Genomic DNA, 24,302 nt, shown 5'->3' on the forward strand with positions numbered 1-24,302 from the left:
ACAAATCCAAGCTCGACTTAGTTCAGAAATTTAAGCTTCAGCAGCAAAACGGATTCTTTTCCACACGTCGTCTGAAACAACGCGGGGAGACTGTGCAGAAAGCTCATTATCTAAAAGCAACACAACTGTCGCGTCGACCCGCAGGGCCGTCACAGGGACGTCTGAATGAGGAACCGAGTACCGACTCTCAGCCCTTTTATATATATATATATACATTAAAAGTATTATCGGGTGTGGGCGGGAGGGAGGAAGCAAGCTGTCAGATAATATGTTCCGCGAATAGATTTCGATGGGAGGAGTTTCTTGCCTCAAGGGGGTAGGTAACCGCAAACACCTTCAGCATCTTTTCCACGGCGCGCTTTAATGTGGAGCCACAGCCTTATGCCGAGGCGTGGGAACGACGTGGGACAAGTCCGGCGCCCGAACGCAGCTTCGCTCTGATATGGGTTTTCACGGCGTGGACGTGGGAGGAAATGACAACTTCCAAACACTTCTCTGACCTCTTGAGCGCGGCGCTGATCAGGTATGGTAACTTTATCTCTCTTAGAATAACAAAGGGAACTTGAGTTCATCTTAAAAAAATATATATATATATATATATCAACCGCTTTGTAAATTACTTACAGCGAGGAAGATTATTTATCTTAAAAAGTGGTTTTATCCACTTTGCTCTGAAAACAAAGTTTTCTCATCTAATCATTTGATTTGTTTTCCAACAAACTTATTTGCGTCCAATGATACAACATTATCCAGCCCGCAATTTTATTCATGCATAGCCTGTATTTCTTTAAGATATTCTTACTTTTAGAATTTAAATCCATTCAAAGAAAAAAGTTTTTTTTTTAAATGTACCTTTTGTTGGCAAAATTTGTATTCACTTTAGGAATAAATTTGTAAAATAGAGAGATATATATATAAAAGGTTTTTTTTTTTAAGATGGATATCTCTGCAGTGGTGAGCGCAGCTGGAATTCAAGGACAAGCAGCAAATTGCATTAGGCTGCAAAACGATGAAGAATGGAAGCCTGCTGGCTCACTCAACTCACACCACTATGAAGCTGCATTTCCCAATAGGCCTAATTTTATTTCCTGCTCTTTTTTCTAACTCTCCTGTTCTATCTTTTAAATGTCTTGACATGTTTCTCGCAGGGAAGGCTGAACTCAAACCCTCTCCAGAGGGCTTCCAGATTATTTTCCCTTGACTGGACGGGACTGCAAACATGCCAATCTTAGAGAAAGAGACAGCCAGAGACCGAGACAGCCAGGTATGAGAACATGTCACTCTTTGTCATTTAAAGTGGTTTGTCGGCATCAGCAGGACTCCTTTTCCGGAGGGATTTAATAGGGAGCGCTGTCTGTCTGCGGCGCTGAAGTTGGCAAAGTAACGCCACTGAATTTCAGCACCACGGACAGCGCCAGCTTCACTAACCCGCCGCTAGGGGCGAAAATTAGATACAGCAACAGGCTTTTCATCTTTCAGGGGTATTTCATGGGACACACATTGTTCTATTTTTTATTTGTATACAAGTTGTATATAATGTGCATTTTTTTTTATTAATATTTTTACTACCTCTATTTTATATTGTGTAATTATTGCTTTGCCCTGTACATGCTGCTGTGATGACAAAATTCCCCCTCGTGGGATTAATAAAGTATCTCTATCTATCTATCTATCTATCTATCTATCTATCTATCTATCTATCTATCTATCTATCTATCTATCTATCTATCTATCTATCTATCTATCTATCTATCTATCTATCTATCTATCTATCTATCTATCTATCTATCTATCTATCTATCTATCTATCTATCTATCTATCTATCTATCTATCTATCTATCTATCTATCTATCTATCTATCTATCTATCTATCTATCTATCTATCTATCTATCTATCTATCTATCTATCTATCTATCTATCTATCTATCTATCTATCTATCTATCTATCTATCTATCTATCTATCTATCTATCTATCTATCTATCTATCTATCTATCTATCTATCTATCTATCTATCTATCTATCGGTGCTGAACTGAGTGTGGATTTAGTTTTTCCTGAACACTGATTAAACACCTTCAAAAAATGTCTTCAATCCCCATTTCCATGAGCCATTCCCCATTCCTATTTCACAATAGCAATATGCAAATGACTAAACATCAGATAGAAAAGATAATCAAGTTGTATGTTACATCCTTAGAAAACAATACCCACGAGACCATGGGATTTATTCACAAATAGGCCTCAAAGCATTCAAGATGAATTATTAACTAAAACTCTAATGATAAAAGCATGTAGAAAACATGTGATCGAATTACTCCTTTAACTAATGAAGGCTGAATCAGGACAGAGACATTAAAATGTTGAACAGCTGTTGTCCTTCTATTACTTCTAATGAGTCTGTTGTTTTTATGATATCAGTCGCTGCCAAAGGTCCCTGTGCCCCCATTGAAACAAACCCTCGACACGTACTTGAAGAGCGTCCAGCCACTGGTGAAGGAGGAGCAGTTTAAGAAAACAAAGGCCATCGTGGAGAAGTTTGGGGCTCCCGGAGGTGTCGGAGAGGTTCTCCAGAAGAAGCTTTTAGAGAGGAGGGACAAAACGACCAACTGGGTAAACACTCGGATCTAACAGTATAACACTGCTGCTCTTTGTTGTAGGTGCGTTAACTGGAAAAAGAACACATCCAAATTGATTTTCCCTCCAATATCAATAAAGAACTTACACATTTATTTGTCTTTATGAGGACCTGGATGTGTTTTTACCTTGGAGAATTTTCTTGATCATCAAACATTAATTCGGAAAACAAAAGGATTGTTTCATGGGTTTTCTGCGTCATTTTGCAATAGGTGACCGCATTCTGCATCGGCTCTACTAAGTTTGAAAATAATAATTGAAATAGTTTTGGTATTGTATGGAAAAAAGTCCAACACTTGGTGATAAAGATTTATCTGAGCCTTTGCATCCTCTGTTGCTTCACTCTTTCCACCTGCGTCTGGCTGATCACTCAGTCCACAACTCATCCAGCTCGGTGAAATCTATCACACTCCCACTCCCCTTTTCACCTGGCAGTGATATACTGTAATGGTTTTTTACTCCACTGCACACAGGTCTCAAATCTGAAAGTAATAACTTGAGTCCAACATGCTCAAAAAGTGTCTCTGTGTTTACATTTAGGTCTACGAGTACTGGCTGGAGGACATGTACCTGAACAACAGGTTGGCCCTACCAGTCAACTCCAGTCCCGTCATGGTGTTTACTAAGCAGACGTTCAGAGATCAGAAAGATGCCCTCAGGTATGTGCTATACTTTTTGTTCTGCTTTTCTTCAAACTGTAAAAAGGTGCTGAACATCCTCCACCCTCCCTCAGTCGGTCTGAAGCACCAACACCTGATAAAGGAGTTTCAGATTAAGACAGAACAAAAACAGTAAAGAATGATTTAGAGCAATCAAAACGAAAAACTAACCTAAAGAGCAACATGTAAGACAATACAACAATATATCTGCAACAGAACATGGAAATATTTAAGCCATGTAAACTTCTTGATTGAATTGAAAGGGCATCTTTGTCAACTGCAAACAGGGAAAGAAGCACATTCTTCTTGTGGAAGCAGCCTCGGTACACCATGAATGCAACAGTTCCATCTAATTATTGATGAATCTGCCAGTTACATTTTTGATTAAAGGAATGGTTGATTTGTCAAAAGAAATTTCAGAAAAGAATCATAGAAGTGTCCCCCCACTTTACCAGAAACCAACCCGAGAACTACAAGTTTCTTGTTTTGTTCAACCAACGACAAAGATAATAAATTTTCCACATTTAAGAAAGCTGTAGCTTTTAAAATCTTTGCTTAAAAATAAACTTATTAAATACTTAATTTTCTTCTGGAAATACTCTCTCCGCACTACTGGTGTAAATTTGTAAGCAACTCCTCTTAAAACCGATAGGCTGCATAGTTACACCGTGTTCTTTGACAAAGTAATGTCAAATTTGGGAAATGAAGGAGATCTGTGCCAAAAACAGAAGTAAAAAGACGCAAAAAGTTGCACAGAAACTCTCACAATAACTTGAAAATTTCCAAAAACGATCAAAGGAAGGGAGAGAGACGCCTCCTGAAGTTAGTGTACACCCTCAATTCTGTGAAAACATGCATCGAATGATAAACGGTTACACATTGAGTACTGCACACAACACTAACAACACATAATGTACATATTGCGCTCTTCAGCTGCTGACAGGGTTTATGTTCCCCTCAGCAGACGCAACCTCAGATTAAGATCTGAACTGCAGTCATGGAGAGAATCTCCGTCCATTATTAAATGAGCCGTGGTCCACCAGACATGACACTGGTCTGTCCAGTCCTGTAACTCAACGTTCGCTTTTTTCATCTCACACGGCACTAACTGAATATTTCCAGAGCATCCAAAGCAGCTGGTAATCTACTGACACGGCCACTTATTAGATTGGGAGTGACAGGGCCAAGCTCTCCGCAGAGACTGCTAGTCAGGCCTCATTTAGGGGTGTGGTGCGCTGCGGCTGCCTCCTCCGTATTGATCTGGCTTTGAACGTAATAACACCGAGACAAATGACATACAGCATGAGACCTGACAAGGCGCTGTGTTTTCCCTACTTGCCCACACCGCCCACTCCCACGTACAGACCGGCGCTCTCTCGCTCTCTCTCTCGCACACGTAAACACACGAATCTCGCTCACTGTATTTTAGTAATTTACCATAACGTGATTACTGCTAGTCCTGTGAGAGATGAGAGTAAATCTAATAATAATCATCAGCCAGTCCGCCGCGCGCGCGTGTGTGTGTGTGTGTGTGTGTGTGTGTGTGTGTGTGTGTGTGTGTGTGTGTGTGTGTGTGTGTGTGTGTGTGTGTGTGTGTGTGTGTGTGTGTGTGTGTGTGTGTGTGTGCGCGCGCGCCCGTGTGCTCAGTGTTTTACAGCAAACTCGACACTCTGTTCTTCAAATTTCAATCTTCTCACTTTTCTAAGATTTACTGCTCGTCTCATCAGAGGAGTGTTGGAGTACAAGGCTCTCATTGATGCGTAAGTTCAACCTCTAATGGATTACCTGCCACCCTGCAAGCCTCAGAGGATATAAGATAAAAAAACAACAACAACAACAACAACAAAAAAAAACATAAAGAGTAATAATAATGAGTCCTCTCATGTTTGTACTAATGTCTACCAGGCGAGAACTGCCTGTGGATTTTGCTCGAGGCCAGCTAGCTGGGACTCCGATGTGCATGAAGCAGTACTACCGCCTCTTCAGTTCCTACCGCTACCCGGGCTTAAAGACAGACACGCTGAAGGTCCAGATGAACGCAGCCTCCTCAGCGCCGGAGCACATGATTGTTGCATGCAAGAACCAGGTCAGGACACTGGTCTGTGAGGAGACCTTTCACACCCCATCACACTGCTAATGAAAGACAATGTCTCGTGTATTAGAGAGGAAATAGAAGTGAATGTGAAGGCATTTTAATATTATATTACCTTTATCAAAATATACTGAAAACTAGCCTTTCTATTTTGATAACTATTTACTATTTCTTTATCATTATTTAAAGTATAAACTGGCTTTAAAAGAAACCACCACACCACCTGTGCTGTCAGCAGTGACATCTTTGAATATAATGTATTAAAGATAACAGGAAAACATTTTAAATCCAGTCAACATCTTGTACCCTGATAACTGGCCCTGATTACAAGGCTTTTTTTTTTCTTTTTTTTTTCCCACAACAGGGGGTTGGAAAACTTAAACAAGTGTTTAATCTATATATCATGCAAAACAGCTCCAAAAAGGGGGAAGCATGATACAGAACAAGATATAAAATACTGACTGAAAAAAATATAACAGATTTGCCAAAACTTCCATCTATTCCTTTGCCACACCTGCTCTGCACCATTTTACAGACCCTTTGTATACAGGACAGACAAAAAAATAAGACTTCTATTAGCCCTGTTAGTGGATAATCACTTTATCTATAATTTTAATCTCTGCTGGGATAAGAGAGCCAGGGCCGAGTATGCATGGCTGCATTTTACAATTTTCATCATGACTAAATAGGCGAGTGTAATGCGATCTGCTAAGGGACAGCAAAGTGTCTTTTTCGATATTCAAACTGGGGCTGACTGAGCAGGAAGCACTAAACAGAAAATGTCATGACAGACACTGTTCAATGGTCATGGCCTTGTGAATTTTCAATACATTTTTCTATTTGTAAGAGACGTTTTAGAGAAATATATCTTGAGCCTGAACAAAATTGCCATTCTTATTAATCAACTAAAACGAAAGACAACTATGTACAGCTGTAATTGAATTAAACTGGAAAAGCAAAGCTGCCACATATTCATACATACAGGTGCCTAGTTACAGATGGAAAATGTATATTTCAGGGTGCTTCTTATTTGATCTTAACTAAACTGATGCACAGATGTTACAAACTTTGATTTAGTGGTTGTTTTATTGAGTTTTGTGAGGTTTTTTTCTACAATGTACCAAACCAGCCTGCCTGTAATCTGTAGTTTGTTCCCAATACCGTCCCATTTCCCCCAAAGTGTCTGAGTCCTAACTGAAAGTCCTCATTCACACAACATCTGCAGATCTTGTGGTCCAAGGATACTACAATGATTTCAAGGATTGTGACTTCAAATTAATGTGGAAAAAGCCCCGAGCTCTCACCTGGAAATGGCTCTGGGAGCTATTAATCTGCAGCACGTACTGTAAGGGCCCGTCTCTATGGAGATATGGGGAGTTAACTTCATTACTGATGATTAAATCTGCCACTTTGTCTGAGAGCTTCCTTGAGTCGTATGTTTTACTGATTGCAGTCGAGGAGCCATACTGGAAGTAGCAATTGGCCATTTTTAGCTGCCCCTGCCCTTAAAACAAATCTCCTTATTATCTCAGCTGGACGAATACCGTACTACAGTACCTACAGGCTCAGCATCATTAGTAGGCAAGGACACAGGTTGCGGCATGTGTCTTTAAGGTGGTAGAATAGTTAAGTAACGTGATTACTGTAATTTATTTCTCTCACTAGTTTTTCGTGTTGGATATAGTCGCAAACGGCAAGCAGCTCACTGAGACGGAGATCTTATCCCAGCTGGAGAAGATTGTGAAAAAGTCAGAAAACGCTGAGGAGAGACTTCCTCCTTTCGGTATCTTGACATCTGACGGGAGGACAGAATGGGCGCAAGCAAGAGACGCACTGACGAAAGGTCTCAGCGCAACTGACTTTCTGAATTTTATCAGTCTATTTTTTTTTAACCACCAATTTTCAGACAACTAAATTCAAGACATGGCTTACTTCCATCCTTCTTCTACCCAGATCAAACCAACAGGGACTCTCTGGCCCTGATCGAGAGCTGCATATGTGTGGTGTGTCTGGACGAGCCCAGCCGCCTGGACCCTAGAGATACCAACAGAGCCCTGCTGATGCTCCATGGAGGTGGCCCTGAAAAGAATGGTGCAAACCGCTGGTACGACAAGTCAATGCAGGTAGGACTAAAGTCCAGTCACTTCAATCCTCCATTAATCTTAAATTTGCTAAATTAGTTCATCTACCTTCTCTCAGTTTGTTGTAGGAATGGACGGGATATGTGGAGTGGTATGTGAACACTCGCCATTTGAGGGGATAGTTATGGTGCAGTGCTCTGAATACTTGATGAAATACATGTAAGTTAGCCTGCAGCAAGATATAACTCATTGAATATCGTCATGTCTTGAACAAACAGAGAGGGAAATATAAGTGTTGTTGTTCTGAACAGAACAGGGAGCACCTCCAAGATGGTTGAGTCCTCCAGTTTAAGAGAGCTCCCCCCTCCAAGAAGGCTGCTCTGGAAATGTAATTCTCACATCCAAGGACTCTTATCATCATCTGGAGACCGACTCCAGAGGCAAGACCAACACAAACTAACTGATACGCAAACATAATCAGTTCATTAGTATTTCTGGAGACATCGAGTTTTTTTTGTATTTTTTATTCTCCTACAGGCTGGTGAATAATCTCGACATGGATGTATTCCAATTCAAAGTTTATGGAAAAGAATTTATCAAGAAACAGAGGATGAGTCCAGACGCCTTCATACAAGTTGCCTTACAACTTGCATTTTACAAGTAAAGTACATTTTATATGGATGTCTTTAAATGTCATTACAAATTCTTGCGACCAAAACACCCTTTTAAATCCTGCCATATACTGATAGATGCGGTGGAAGGCTCGTGTCCACTTACGAGAGCGCATCCATTCGGCGTTTCCAGGAAGGTCGGGTAGATAACATTCGCTCAGCCACTGCCGAGGCCCTGGCCTTTGTTAAGTCTATGACAGATGAGAGGGGAACTTTCACTGTGAGTCATTTTTCTCACTTTCACCCCAATTACTAACTCCCACATTACTGTCCATCACGCCTGCTTAAATGAAACAGGTGTGACTGGCCACCTTGGCTCTCCAAACGCAGCGAGCCATTTCAAACAGATGATCTCCCTGCAGAATTAACAGATCTATAAAAAATGTTTAAAAAAAAAAGTGGCTGGCTGTACTGCTGTCTTTCTGTGCAATGCAACAAATGCTCGGTGTTTACTTTCTTCTTCAAATGACTTTTTTTTTTTTTTTTTTTTAAATCTTCAACAGGATTCAGAAAAGATGAAACGTTTGAGGGCTGCAATTAATGCCCAGACAAATTACACAATCGCAGTAAGTATTTTAAGCCAATTTAAAAACTACGTAAATGTCACAGACAACATTTTCACACGCAAACAGATTTAGCATTACGCTATTATGAGATTGCCAATCTTACAGCAGACAGTTAAAAAAAAAAAAAAAAAATCAAATTCAGAGGTATGTTTCTTTCATTACTCAAATTCCTCTTCTTGGTCTAACCTGGCGCCTACATTACCCAGAGTGCCACTGGACTGCTGCCAGTCTAGTCAGAGGTTAACTTGTCGGCTATATCATGAAAACTAATTCTGTTTTCACCACTATTCCATCAGGTAGAATTTGACTGTTTTCTAAAATGTGCTCGGCGTAGACAATATTCAAATTTTGCTGGTCATTTAAAGCAGCTAACATTGCCATGGCAACGACATAAACGGGACAGAGCCAAGTTAGATATTTCCCCGCTTCCAGTCTTAATGCTAAGCTAAGTTAACAATCTTCTGCCTCTTGTGACATCAATTTTCTCAACTAACTCTTAAGAAGGAAAACGTGAATTGGCACAGTCATAGTCACAATCACAGTCGTAGTCAATCATTTAATTCCCTAAAATTGATATAATATATATTTACTGCTATTTTATTGCTTTTCTATTATTCTATTCTATTATTTTATTCTATTTCTATTATTATCTTATTGCTTCTGTATGCTGCTATAGCAAAAAAAAATTTCCCCTCGGGGATTAATAAAGTAACTACCTAACCTACCTAACCTAATGAGGAGTGAGCTTGAAGTCCTACATCGTGTATAAATCTAAGGAGAACGGTTGCTGTTGTGGTTAAACTGCCGCAGTGATTATGATGGCGGAAAAGTTACAAATCAAAGACTGAGTTTGTAAACCACTTCTGTGCTCATATTGAGCCTCCAATTGAAAGTCTCCGTGACGATTGAGCAAAAAAAAAAATGTTTTTCAGGCTATTACAGGAATGGCAATAGACAATCACCTCCTCGGGCTTCTGAGGATCGCAAAGGAGCTCAACATGGAGAAGCCAGAGATCTTCTGTGATGAGACCTATCTGGCCAGTAACCAGTTCATCCTCTCTACCAGTCAGGTAACACAGAGTCCCATTCTAATTCAAAATTAGAATATTATTTCTTATCAAATTATTACTTTACATTTGGTGCTCATGGTTGACAATGGTAAGTACAATAGATGTATAATTACTTTTACACTATTGACCATAATTTACAAAAATGTGGAGGTCATCTATGTCCTCTTTAAAGGCTGCATTGGCTTTCAGATCATTGCTGTGTAGCTTTGCTAAAAGCATCTGAACCCCGCATTTCAAACAATCACTACATTATGTTTCTTTTTACTAATATACACTCCTTCAGATGGCCACATTCAGAAACTTTATGAAGTATGCTCCCCCTGCTGTACTATACATTCACAGCAGCTGACTCGTCAGTGGGAAATCTGGGAAAAAATTTCAGGTTGTCTGTTTGACAAAATAATCAATTTGAAGACGTAACCTTGAGGTGTGGGAACTTGTAATGAGCATTTATCTGTATTTTGTGGCTGTTTATAGACAAGCTGATGAATCAGAAAAAAGAATCGTCAAATTAAAGCCATAAGGAAATTGCTGTAGCCCTCATCTGATTATTTTTCTCTTGGCACTGGACTAACCCTGGCCATGTGGGTTTGCCTGCAGGTTCCTACCACGGTGGAAATGTTCTGCTGCTACGGCCCAGTGGTGCCCAACGGCTACGGCGCCTGCTACAACCCGCAGTCGGACCACATCGTCTTCTGCGTGTCTAGTTTCTGGGAGAACACAGAGACGAGCTCGGCCGTTTTCGTCAAAGTCCTGAATGAAGCCCTGCTAGAAATCAGGGACCTGTGCAATAAAAGCAGCGCTGCCGCTACCAAACCGGCTGAGAGCAGCCAGGGAGCCGGCCGGGCTCATAAATCTGGGAAGTAAGCCATACCGAGGGAGCACGCCCACTCAGCTGCTCCACTCAACACTCTTAGACTTTAGTCTCAGTAGTTGAGATACCTTCATGTGTCCTTGTTGTTTGTGCAATAGTGTTCCTTTCACAACAAAATACAAAGCCTTAAAGTTCACATGTAGCGATAGGTAGGTAAATATATTAAAAAAAAAAAAATACATGAATGAAAACTAGAAAAGCAAGTTTTATTTTGGATCTGGACAACAGAATGATTTGGGGTCCAGTACTGACCCTGCTTGACTTGGTAGACTGAAGCTAACTGGTCTGCTGCCTTTTAGGAAACTGAAGCCATGTCTGCTTTGTAGCACTGATATAGTAGAGTGATTCAACTGAGTGATCCCAATGTATATCTAACAACCATAAAGCAGTAATGTATTATACATGTCAGAAAAAAATACGTACATTATATCTAAAGTGACTTATAACAATCATGAAAACCTGTAAATGTGATCCTGCCAACCTCACTTTGTGTGTGCCATAATGTTATCAGCTGTACTGTAAGCTCCATTGAAATGTGTTATCTTTACTTCTGTATGTACATTTGTCGTCTATTGAGACTGTGAGGTTGCCAAAGAGGTTGTGCTTATGTCAAATCTGTCTGATGAAGCACTTTAAGATATTTAAAGATATATGCAGAGAACTGGTTATCGATAATGTGTTTAGAGGGAAAAGTGAGTTCTGTGATATGGTTTCAGTGTCACATTTGAAGTCGTCTCGTTGTACTGTATGTATGTATTCTCTGTTATAGCAATAGCTAATATGTGTAAAGTGTGATGAACTCGATACAGTCCAGTGGTGACGGAGGCATACCACTGTGTTCATCTTTATATAAGTGTTTTGTATTGGCACTTAGAGGTAGAATGAGGGTAGTAGTGATTTAATGTTATACTGTAGGTGCTCTGTGCAATAAATCTGTAACAAGTGCAGTGAGGGTATACGTGCAATTTACCATATCGGCTCATTGGATGCATGGAGCTTAGGTTATATTAAATTAACCACAGTTGATATTTTTGATATTCAGAGACATATGCGAAACATTACCGTGAATTGTGGTAATCTACATCATGCATGCTGGTCAGACGTGTCCATTTAAACTGTACTGTGATTCCTCTACAGATGTTCAGTCTATTGTGGATCTTGTTCAATCAACGGTGGCTCGTGTTGCAGAAAATCAAATCAGTGGTCCTTAGCGGTTGAAAATATGAGGACATTTGTTGTCCTGAGACACATGTGTTATGTATCTATGTATCATCAGCCAACGTGAATGTGAAACCATGCAGATCATCTCAAAAGAAAAGACGATAAGCGACAGACGTGCATGTTTATTCTTACACGATAGCTGTATTTTTATACGTCCACGTGGAAATCTTAAACTATTGTGAAAGTGAAGACAAAATGCCTTAAAGCAAAGTAATGCGAGCTGTTTTCCACACCTTGTGTCAGATGTTATATTCTATCAGTCTTTAATGTTTGATGTTAATTTGATGTGTTTCTATTTGGTGTTTACTGTCTAATCTGAGTGCTACGTGTAAAAGAATGTAATGTTTTTTATGTGTTAATCAGTGGGTTTTCCATTTGTTTCATTCATAAGAATATTAATTAGGCTATTACATATCTATTGTACACCAACATAGTATTAACCTAGTCTGTTAAAGTAATGCAATTCATCCATGATAACATTTTCGTAGATGGTGATTAATGTCATTTAAAGTATATCTTCATCATTTTGAAAAGAGAATCTTCATTTATTTTTTTAGGCTATAGAAATATTTTGTTGATAGAAGACATCAGTTTAAGCTGTAATGAATCTGTCATGTAAAAACAATGGATAAACAAGTCCATAAATAAACAAGAACTATTACGTCTAACAGCGTTTTGATTTTTTTATTACAAATTTGAAGCCGTATCCAGCTAATATTCACGTATGTATAAATCTTAAATTAGTGGGATAATACAGTGTAACGGGCATACAAATTAAGACCATCATAATGAAAATCTAATATTTGTGTTTGTGATTATTCAGTTTGTACAGTTACACAACACAAACTGCCTCAGTTAAAGCAGAAACATATTAAACAATTTGAAATACTCCGCTTGTGCTGGAAGCAAATTCAGTTTAAACATGAAATATTAAGTGCAATAACTGAGGCATTAGCTCCCAAATTTCATCACAGATGCAGAACATCTCAATAAGATGGTACATTTTAACAGCAGAATCTAATTTTTACTCCAAGCCCAAGAAACGATTAAGTCTTTGATTAATCCACGAGCCAAGCGCCCGACATTTGACAGCTGAATTACGCAATAGAGAACAATAATTGATAGTTACTGATGCTGTGAAAGGTTTCAAGTTGAGTTAGTTGCAATGAAGCAAAACAGTGGAACTGTGGCATTCTGGCATCGGATATCATACACACTAAAAACAAATATGCTCACTTTAATTTCTGTCTTCAGACATAATGCTAAGCTAACAAAGCTGTGAGGTTTACCCTGACAATGACGATCAGTTTCAGTTACAAGTTGTATGTAACTGGACTCGTGTGCATGTCTCTTACGTCTGTTTACAGCTCGGCCACTTCACTATCACACTCCCGACAGATGGCCTCGGTTCACTGGCATCTGATAAGGTCTTCAGGGAGAGACACACATTTAATTCTCCATTGGTTAAACCGCTGAACCAGGTCGACCAAGAGCCCCAAAAATCATTAAGCATTTAGTTAAGCTTCCATGAACTGGTCCAGTTAAATTTGGAATACAGATTGGGCTGAAAAGAAAATCTGATGTGGATTAAACAAACAGTTGGTTGTGTTAGTGGTGACGAACACTAAACTGTCCTGTTCGATGAGACTGCACGTCGTCGTCTCTACATTCTCTATGAGTGTTTTATAAAAAATATGAAATACTACTGAAGTAAGTGGCTCGTTAAACTTTCCATAAAATTGGTCTCGCATTAAAACATACTGCGATGCACTGCGTCTGTGTCTTAAAGGTCCCCAGGTTGGTTTTCTGCTGTTACCTTTTTTTTTTTGGACATGAACAACAACTAATTCAAAGAGATCCGTTGTTTCTTTGTAAGGGAAGCTTTGATTTGTTGTTGAAGTTAACTGACAAGTTAATGCAGCTCCAGAGCATTAAGGGCCGGCTGACTCTCCATGTGAAAAATTGATTTGTCGAAATAAGTCAAATTGGGTCGGTTGGGAAGTCATGTTGATAAATTGATTTGTTAGATTAAAGGTTGAGTCTGCCATGCTAATATAACACACTTTTCCTTAAATTTAGCAAATAGCTCACAGTCCAGCTGTCTGTTCTGTGCTTAGGCTGAAACAAAAAAAATGGTGTGTTTGTACACGGCACTGGTTCTGTAGATGGGGAACAAACAAAGTGGCTCGGAACCGGCAAAGCAACACTATTAAGGGCTAATCAGCAACAGTCAGCATTTGTGCTTATGCACAGGACAGGGGGAAGAGGAGACGGGGGACTAGGCGATAAGTATGGTACAATCTAACGTGCCAAACAGCACAACCATAATCACATTGATAAGAAGGAGAGATGACTGACAAGCAGTCAAATACAAGACGGTCAGAAAAGCAATAATTGAATAAGAAGTACTCCGATCAGGCAAAGCTGGAGAGATGTGTTAATAGAGAGACAGATACAGAAGTTACTCTCTTTTTACCTGGTAGGTAACATTAGTTTAGCCAAGTTTCACAGAATCAACAATTTCAGTAATGTTTTGTTGAGTTTGCGAATGTTTGTGAGAGCTAATCCTCACTGGTAAGTAGCAAGCAGGCACCCGTGTCCCATTTGTCTGTCAGGTAACATTCAAATATTTCAGCTTCCTTTTTAAAGTTTGCCAAAATATGCTGCTGTTGCTCTGTATTCCGTTTGTGCCGGCTGAATTTAGGCACACTGCAGGAAACACACCCTCACACCTCACAGGTCTAACGAGCGTATTGACGGAGCATTAAGCTGGGTCATGAAAGGCCAGTGCTGGCAGCGACCGGTGCTTTCACTGCGTGAGGACCAGCTTGCGACAAGACTTGGCGTTGAGATCAATGGCGGAAGCCCACCTGGAGATGGATGATGGGAGAACATTACTACTAATAAGTGTCTGCCACGCCGCAGACAGAGTCAGAGCCTTACCTGCTGGCTGCTATCGACTGGAGAGGGGAGTAGAGGGGAGCAGAGCTGTCCATCCAGGTCCGCTCCTCCTCTTCCCTGATCACGGGCTTGCCAGAATATAAGAAAAATCAGAGGCCACTAAGACTGTGTTTTGACCTGATCTGAAAATGCCAAAAGTAAAGCAGAGGCAGAGGCTATGAAACCTTCGTATTCAGGAGTCTATAAACGATGACAGTATGCTTCTAAGAAAGAGCGCACAAGGCATCATTTGATAAAAAAAAATAAAAAAAATAGCTCGCTTCCTGTCTTCACGGCGGGTCACGCTCCAAAACCCATGAGCACATCAGCGATCACAAATCATGTGATGTAATCACTAATCACCATGTACTGTAAGCATAACGAGCATCTGTAATAGAACATGTGCACATGAATCAAAAAACTAAACAGCTCCATGATTACAGCCTGTCTCCATTCAGCAGCCAATTAGTTACACCAAACCTGTCACTGCACTTTCAATATTGTTATTAAGCAATTCACGAACCCGAGCAATGATGCAGCCATCTTTCATCATCTGGAAATGAAAATGAGTCTGACAACGTCCCACTGTCTTGTGTTTGAAATATTAACATTTAAGAGGAGATTCTGAGACCGTACCACTGTCATTTTTTACAATCTTTCAATTAAGGTTGGGTCTTTATTTTAGCTGTCTGTTTTCACTCACAAAAAGGATCTGATAATGGCCATTCTGGCATTTATGAGGAAACTGCTCCCGGGCCCAGAGCTACAGTTACACACCATCTTGGAGCCTAATTGGGCGAGAAGTGAGGCCCCATTAAATTATATGCCACAATATAGTATATGCCAAGAGCTGAAATGAACTACTTGCACGGAACTGGTCCCATTTAAGTTAGCTGTAGATAAAAGCAATTCTTCTACTTTGGCAGAATCCTTCGGAATAAAATTCAGATCCTGTGCATTTCCGCTTGGTGCACACTGACTGGGAAGCTCCTTAAAAGAAGAGTGAAGAAGTTGTTTCCGTCAAATAAAAGAAGAACTTCCAAATACAACATGAACTATTTATATTTTTCTGAAGCATTGCTATATAATAATATCATACGCACTGCAATTATCAAAGGAAAATACTAAATTGACTTAATCAGAGTCTGTTGCGTAACACCACAGATCACTTCAGTGACTGTCAACAGTTTTCTTCAGCTGTTGTGAATTTTATAATGAGGCTCTGCTGGATGACAACATGACACCTATTCATCTCAAGGTAGACTGCCTTTAATTTCTTTCACTATATACTCCCTGTTCAGCCCAGGCACTTGTTTTTCTCATGATTTCCAAACTATAATCCATCCCCGGGCTGCATATCAGCCGTAACACAATGCCAACGCTACTGTAAACGTAGGACCCAAACAGTGTCGGCAACGTATGATTCATTTTGGGATTGGAAGATCAATAACCAATTTGAAGATGACCTAGCGGAGAGGGATCTAGATTGCAAGGCTGTGCTTCGATGTGCAGCGTAAATCTCGGGTGGTGGATGTGTGTCTGGGCCTGCCACGGCTCCTGCTTCTGGGGAATGATTTATGCCTCGGGTCCCGCGACAGGTCCAGCAGTGGTTGGGCTCTCATCGAACAGTCGTGGCTAATTTGAGCGGCCTCAGTGAAAGAGGTTAGTGAGTGAATAGTGGGGATGGTAAGCGAAGGGGTCAGGGTGTTAGAGAAAGTGCGGGAAGTTGTGATTGGTGAGGAGAAACAAAAAAAACAACTCAAGAGTCATCAATCATTAGGTTTATTATGTTAATTATATCATAAGCACACTGTGCAGATCACAACTATAAAAAAAAAAAATGCCTCTACTTTCTCTCAAGCACTCACATGCATTTAGTAGATTTGAGGAGATAAACAAAAGGAAGGGGATGTAGAAAGTGAGAATCCATGACTCCAGCGAGTTGAGGCTCTGGAAGGTAAATGGTTGTGCCAGGCCATCATCTTAAGACCAGAGTCAATCATCCACAAAAGCCCCGCAAAGAGACAAACGCTTAAATGGTCTCCTCACATCGGAGTAACAACCGTTCGTCCGGCCTGCGTTGCCTCCCAATTCAGCATGAGAGCTGGTTGCATAAGTGCTAAACGTGAATGGATCCAAGGTGACAGGAGGGAGAAAAGTTAGATGGAGGGAACTCATTAGGAGAGCTGCAATCACCTCACAAACCCCATCTCAGCAATGCAGAGAAATTTGTGAACCGGCCATGAGTTCTGAAGGATATCTCATAACGCTTGACAAGTGAAAACCGCCACCAGGCAGCTAATAGCTACACTGTCATGAGGGCAAATAAAAAGGCATGAGTTTGCACGCGTGTAGGCTTTATGTCTCTGGTCATGTGAGACGCAGTTTCGAAAAGGCAATTCTCTCACGTTCCCCAACAGATCTGTTCTGCTGCCGGGCCAGATGTGAGATTCGGGGGGGGAGGGGAGTGTTTAAAAAAAAAAAAAAAAAAAAAAGGTGTGCTTTGTGAAGTGCTGAGCTCCCAGGTGGCCATTTGTCCCAGTAGCATCGTCCCCGTGGAGCGCAGCAGTGTGGGGTGGAGTGGAGATGAACAGAGGCTGAGCGGAAGCAGCATCCTCGAGCCCACAGCTGCCAGCGGCTTCATCACTCTCGAGACTCCAGCAACTAAACCACACGCCACGGAGCAGCGCCCACTTCTTGACTGCCGCCAATTACAGTGATCCATTAAGAGGAAACAAACGCTGCCTCAGCAGATGGGCTAACAGAGGTGTGTTCAGTGGCTTGTTTGATGAAAGAAGAGACAAAGATTATTCTGATGCTGATGAGCTTCTTTGCCTTTAGACTAAAGGGGCAAAAAGAAACTTTATTTGTATGGTTCTCGGGTAATATAATCAAATAAAAGTCTTACAACGTATTTTGGTTCTTGCCATTTTCACGTTTCCAGTATGACGGCTTCATTTTTGTTTAATCTTGTGATAAAAGAAATGTGAAAGATGAAGTGTTTCTAGCAGGAATGATTAACCATCCTTCACCCTACAGGGGAAGCAAATAGCAGCTGAAATACAAACAGCACCACAGGGAACGCACACACTGTGATCAACCAACACATTGCGCTGCATAGTTCACAGGGGAATTCCCTGTGATATAAACTTAATGCAACCATTTAGAGGTCTTATGAGAACTAAGATAAGAGGCATTAGGGACTTTATGGGCCACACAGCTGTGAAGTAATACTGTATGGCCACTCTTCACAAATTCAGCTTGTGCGCGTTTTTCGGCTCATTTGTGTTTATTTACTTCCAGGGGGGGGGGCTGTGACAGCAGATGAAGGAGCAACGGAGAGAAGGGAGTCGGAGCTGGAACGTAATGGCTCCGCGTCTAATGAGCGGCTGTGGAGCGCAATATCTGGTGACAGAGGGAATCTCTCTGCCGAGTCTCTGGCCGAAGGGAAGAGCTAGTCCTAAATCTTGCTCTTATTGCTACGAGTAGCTCGACAGTATCTCAACCTGGAGGCAGAGCTGCAGGCTTTTATGGGTGCTCAGGTAATTGAACAGCAGGAGGGAAAAAAAAAAAAAAAAAGGTCTAATTCACTTATCTGTAAAGGAAGTGTATCCAAACCAAATGACCGGCGAATTGATATTGGCATTCCGCTCTACGTCGCCTTTAACTCCTAGTCGTTTGTCAGCGAGATATGTTTGTGAAGCAGCAGTGCTTGGCTCCGGAGCGATGGTATTATTTAGGCTACATGCGTCCTGGTGTAAATAAGCCTGTCAGTTTAGCCACTAGTTAATGTGTAATGGAGGACTGGGCTGAGGGATGATGGCGTTGCCGCCTTATGGCCCCTCAAACCACATTTGTCAACGAAACTGGCCAACGAGACAGCTCAGATGGGAACAACAAATGAGCTTTGTCTGTGTAGTTTACAATTACCCAACAAAGAGACAAACAACATGTCATTTTTAGTCTCTCAACTGACTCAAAAATATCAGCTGACAAAGACTCATGGTTGCTTTTACCAGTAAGGCAAACATCACAGCGGAAAATAAAAGAACTGCAAAGTCAGAGTTTTACTTCCACATTCAAACTGAAATACTGCCAAAAACAAAACAGTTCAAATATGAGAAACCCAATTATGACCATCAAGGGGTTTGAGTCAAAATATAAAGCTGCTGGGAATCTTGACATTTTTCACACACAGAATATCATCAAATTTTCAACTGAAATACTTATACCTAATTTAAAGCTCTATGCAATCAGCACAGTTTCAAGGTGGCCACCGAAGATTAGTGTCACCAATTCAGTGTCCCTCCAAATGTGAATTATGGTCACAACCTGCCCTTCTGTTCCTGAGTTATGGTGTTGAATTATGTCCAGAATATTATAATGTCACAGTGATGTTGATGTTTGACCTTTAGGATATAAAATGCCATCACCTCATCATTTTATCCTACTAGACATTTGTATAAAATGTTGGTATAATTAGCGAATGCATTTTTTTGAGTCGTGGCCAGAAACATGCTTTGTCACAGCGACCTTTGACCGCCAAAATATAATCAGTTCATAATGGAGTCCAAGTAAATCTTTGTGCCAAATTTTAAGAAATTCCCTCAAGGCGTTCCTGAGATTTCCGTTTACAAGAATGGGACGGAGGTGAGGTCACAGAGACCTTAATTTTTGAGCACAAAAATCTATTCACATCTTCATTAAGTCCAAGTGAACATATTTGGTAAATTTGAAGAAAGTTACAAAAGGCGTTCCCAAAATATCGCATTCACGAAAACGGGCCGAACGGATGGATGAATGAACAATCGGACCATTAAATGCTTCGGGCTACAGCTGTCAGAGCGGCATTAAAACTAAATGTTCACTCACGGAGGAACAAAAAGCAAGAGAGTTTACTCGGAATCTACATCTAATCCCTCTTTTTTCCATTTGGTGTGCTTTGATATAAAATACCCTCTGAACCCCAAGTTAAGAACACAATCATGAATAAGATGTTAGGAAGGGTGAAAAGATAAAAGAATCTATACATACACTTCTCTCCTCAATTAGAAGTCATGAATCCCCTGAGTTATGATAGCTGCTATCACGTTAGTATGTCTCATTTATGTTTTGATTAAAAAGGATGTCTCTTTAAGGACTGGAGGGCTTTCACAGATGAAATCCAATTAAAACTGAGTAAAGACGCCCAGCAGGGATCCACTTTTTAACCAGGAAACCCTCCGACCCCACGTGCAGCGAATGAACAGTCCTCTTATTTAAACATTGTAGTCACAGCTTTATTGCGGGAAAAACTGACAAATAATAACTTGAATTTCTTAGTTTATCTGGAATAATCAGCTGGGTCTTTCCCGTCCCGACGTCTACAAAAGCGACCGACGCATTGTGTGCTGCCACCCCAACAGCGACAGCTCCATAACAAGCCCAGCGCGTAGGCTGAGCCGAGAGGGTCACTCTGCCAACGCTGCTCTGAAGGGCAGTGAAAGCACGCGCAGACAGCTCTGCTCTCCGTGGACAGAACCTACGACAACCTGCGACACGTGACAGGCCCTAGCCCCGAGTCACTGTGCTGTGCTGGTCCCCGCAGTCCACTGTCAAAAGACTCCTTACATACAAGCACAAAACATCATATAAAGCCCTCTGAGAAGGTGAAGATAAACCGCGCGTGAAGCTAATGTCAGTATTGCGAGGGTAAAAAACAAACCCCAAAAAACAGAGCCACGAGAAGCCATCATCCAATTTGTTTGTCCGATAAACGGCGACAAACCAAAAAGAACCTTCACTTTACAATCATAGAAAATGAGAGAAAGCAACAAATACTCACACTTAAGAAGACAAAACGAGCTACAGTTTGATAACTCAACCGTTAAGATGGGTGTTGACTAATTTAAGGCCGACGCAACATGACAGCGCTACGTCTCGCAAAGTAAGATACGCGCAAACTTATCCTCATTATTTTTGTTTTTCCCCAGTTAACGACTTGATGCCATGTGTTGGAATCTAATCATATCCTGAAAATGATCAAGGCCAAAAGCCAGTAAAATGTCTCCTTTGAAATGTTTGGGAGGCATCTGTCTCTGGCACCTTTGAAACCCAGAGTTCAACATCTGTCTAGTGTGGTAACTTGCCCAAAGTACCCAGAGTTCAACCTATAACGCACACATCAATACATCGCCTTTGGACACGGGGCTCTTAGCAAATGTTATGATTTAAAACTGTTTTAAAGCAAAGATAAAAGGTGTGTTTCGTATTCCCTAATAAGCTTTCCGGAGCACTTTGAAATCTTTGCCAGAAAGCGGAATATATTTTTCTCTTTCTGAAATTATGATTGGTCTTGTGCGGACACGGAACAGATGGTGTTATCTACCCCGTGGGTGAGAGGAGCAACAAGTGTGCAATTAAAGGCCTGAAGAGATGCTTCGCTCAAAACACATAAACTCTGGAAAGAAATCCAATTCGGCTATCACCAGTTTAATAGTTCCTACCTGATGCATTTGGAGAAGGTAAATTTGATGCTGATGTATGGCAAATTGAAATCAGCAAACTCACATGAAAGCTCGTGCAATTTTTACGTGGTCAGCGATATGTGGATTGTCCTTAAATTAACAGCTTTTGCATACTTACTTGGAGGTCTTCATCCTCCCTCAATTGCCTATTCGGCAGTTTTTTTCTTTCCCACTAAACATGCTGAGCTTTCAAGTTTCCTTCTCAGACATTGGATTTCAAATGAGTGTAAATAGAAAAATAAAGCCTCATAAGTGCCTGTACATTTGTTTCTCCCATTTATCCTTCAAGAGCTTCAAGTTGCCGTGGCAATCAGGCTACTCCTTACTCGCGTGTGAGCAGAGATGGCCTTGCTCCATCTTTCATTCAAGCTGAGTCAGTATCACTCACATGACACTGCAATGATAGATAGGCAATCTTATAACACTCTGAGCAAAAATAACTTCACTCACTCAATCTTTGAGCAGTCGGTTTGGTTAAAAGCTACGGCTATCGCCTATAATGGATTTTTCTTTCGGATCAATTGCAGTGGAAACATTTGAACTAAAATGGCCGTAGAAAGCTGTCACTAATAAATAACTGCTGTTGTCATGGATTTATACACACCGCCTCCACCTCCTCTTGAGCAGCCCATATTTATGAGTAATTTTGACCACAGGCTGTTTAGACCGAACGAAAAGACAATGCAAGCAGGTTTTTGGAGCAGTGAAGGAACTGCCTTCGGTCGAGGAACCATCTCAGGATGTGTGGAGCCGGAGGAGATACACAATTACCATCAAACGATCAGCGACTGCCGAGGCGCCACACAGGACACCGAGGAAGTGGTGAAACATTTAGGTCACGTCGGGTTCAAACGCACTCACGGATACTGCGGAGTGAGTCGAGACGAGATCTGTGAATCGGGAAGGCAGAAATTTGATTTAACAGAAGATAAATGTTTGAATTTCAAGAACATGATTATATAAAGCAAACATCCTCTCTGGAAATTAGTATTATGGTTTATTAAACTTAATGATGACTGGGAGAAAATATTAGTGGGTCTGTTTTATCTCAGTGGCTGTAATCTGTTCAAAAAAAAAATAACAAATATTATTGGACAACAGTTTTCCATAACCCCAGTTTTACAATTACAGTTTAGTTTTTCTTTGTCTTGCTGAAGTGTGTAACTCCAAATAATGACTGATTCGCCATTAAGCTTATTTCTTAATAAATCCCTTTGGAAACTGCAGTACACAGATTAATTGGATTAGGGAAGAACTGTAATCATTGAAAATGACCTTTGATGTCGAAGAGTTAAATTTTTAACTTTGAACAGGTGACTTCTTTGACAGTGTGGTCATACTGGACAGGTTTCAAAGTTAACCGGAGAAATATACAATGAAGATAGATTAGGACGATCTAATCCCTAGTTTGGAGTTCAAAATCTCATACTTTTACTTTTCCTGTTATATTTGCAGTCTTGATATTCATAGGAAGATATTTTTGTTGGTTTTAAGTACCAAAAACCTTTACAGCATTTTAGCACCTAGACATGCTTTCCTATCAAAAACCAAAAATGGTCATCTGAATTTATTCAAAAGAGGACATTTAAATTGGTGAAACTCATCTGATTTTGGGTTAGAGTTAGTCTATTTTGATGTTAGCAGTGATTACTTTTACATATTAACCATCTCTGCTAGTACCAATAGTGTAAAATAGTAATAATACATGACTAATGTTCTAAGATTATAATCATTTGCAAATTAGCAGCATCCCACAAGAACCCTGATGCCCCAGGTGTTTTTTGCAACATTTATCTCCTTTTTTTTCCCCACAAGATTTTTATCCTGGAAAGGACAACGTATGAATAATTAGCAAAGGAGCGCTCATGACAACGAATCCTATTTTTGTCTGATGTCTTCAATCCAAACAAATACAAGCCACAGCTTCCAGGGTTTCATCAAACATATCAATATTCAGCTGATAATGCCTTTAATCTATGGCCAAGAGAACCTTGCATAGCTCCTCCAAACACTACAGGGAGTTTCCCCTAATTATCAAAAATGATAGGGAAATATTAAGTAAATAGCTTATAATTAATTCAAATCAGCCTCCCCATGTATAATACAGCATCCTACATTATCAGAGCTGACCTTCTTGGATGGAAGCAGTGCAAAATTGGGAAAATTATGTGTCAGTGACGTTCCAGTTTCAAAAAGAATCTAATGGTGAACTGTTTGATCCATTTTATTTGCTCTCTGGGGTCTATTGATAATTCATTCAATAGCTGAAATTACTGTCGTACTGTATGCATATGATCACTCTATGATCACTCTTATCTTAAAATGTTAAAAAATCTCCTTACTCTCCGAATCAAATCCCTGCTCAGATTCTCCATCAGCTGACTGCTGAAAACGTATTCGTCATGCGGCAACAGAGTGCTCAAAAAAAAAAAAATCACAAAGCAATCAGCAATACTCCCGAGAGCAGAAAAACATTTAACAACACCAAGTAGAGGTGTAGCATTAATCAATTTGGGAAATGTTTGCACACTCTAACACAATGTAAAGAGCCATTTACCCCAAGTTCAATATTTTATAGTGAATCCCAAAAGTACTTTTGCAGATATTAAAAGAGTATGAATGCGTGTACCAGATTTCATCCAACTGTTTTTCAAATTGACATGAAAATTCAAGTGGATCATCAAAGTCGGTATCCTCAAGGCACCGCGGGTATCTGCACCATATTTCTTGCCGATCCATTCAGTCTGCGGGCGTGGACGGGTGCAGCGAGAGGCGGTGCGGGTTTTGCGCTTCGGGAGAAACGGGAGCCACGGAGAGAACAACAAGAGAGCAAGTTCTAGAGGAAAAGAGGTGAGCCAACAACCAGCACGACTCCTACCTCACTGAAAGCGGATTGGGTGCGAGGGACCGTTGGCAATCCGGGGTGGGGAGGGAGGCGGGCGGGAAGCACTACAACGTCGTAGCTACTGTGCGCGTGCATTCAGA

At 40.6% G+C, this 24,302-nt stretch overlaps 1 protein-coding gene across 1 annotated transcript; it reads left to right on the top strand.

Moving 5' to 3' along the window:
- The first annotated feature begins 372 nt into the window (after window positions 1–372).
- On the top strand, window positions 373–12,502 carry LOC138617147 (choline O-acetyltransferase-like). The gene is made up of 15 exons (XM_069691907.1): window positions 373–523; window positions 1,149–1,264; window positions 2,422–2,613; window positions 3,178–3,296; window positions 5,003–5,056; window positions 5,202–5,382; window positions 7,054–7,231; window positions 7,342–7,511; window positions 7,588–7,688; window positions 7,781–7,909; window positions 8,007–8,129; window positions 8,219–8,360; window positions 8,644–8,706; window positions 9,639–9,776; window positions 10,377–12,502. The coding sequence occupies exons 2-15, from the start codon at window positions 1,220–1,222 to the stop codon at window positions 10,641–10,643; spliced, it is 1,902 nt and encodes a 633-aa protein (XP_069548008.1). The 5' UTR covers window positions 373–523; window positions 1,149–1,219; the 3' UTR covers window positions 10,644–12,502.
- The last annotated feature ends 11,800 nt before the right edge of the window (window positions 12,503–24,302 follow it).

This window comes from Brachyistius frenatus, unplaced genomic scaffold, assembly GCF_029030835.1.
Source record: "Brachyistius frenatus isolate BFR_SWC_R1_liver_20210118 unplaced genomic scaffold, ASM2903083v1 Contig_11, whole genome shotgun sequence".
Lineage (NCBI taxonomy): Eukaryota > Metazoa > Chordata > Actinopteri > Embiotocidae > Brachyistius > Brachyistius frenatus.

Excerpts from the sequence above, each read along its gene's own strand:
- LOC138617147 (XM_069691907.1), top strand. The coding sequence starts at position 1,220 with ATGCCAATCTTAGAGAAAGAGACAGCCAGAGACCGAGACAGCCAG. Across the intron at positions 8,130-8,218 it reads TTACAACTTGCATTTTACAA|ATGCGGTGGAAGGCTCGTGT; the intron begins GTAAAGTACATT and ends ATATACTGATAG. Across the intron at positions 9,777-10,376 it reads TCATCCTCTCTACCAGTCAG|GTTCCTACCACGGTGGAAAT; the intron begins GTAACACAGAGT and ends GTTTGCCTGCAG.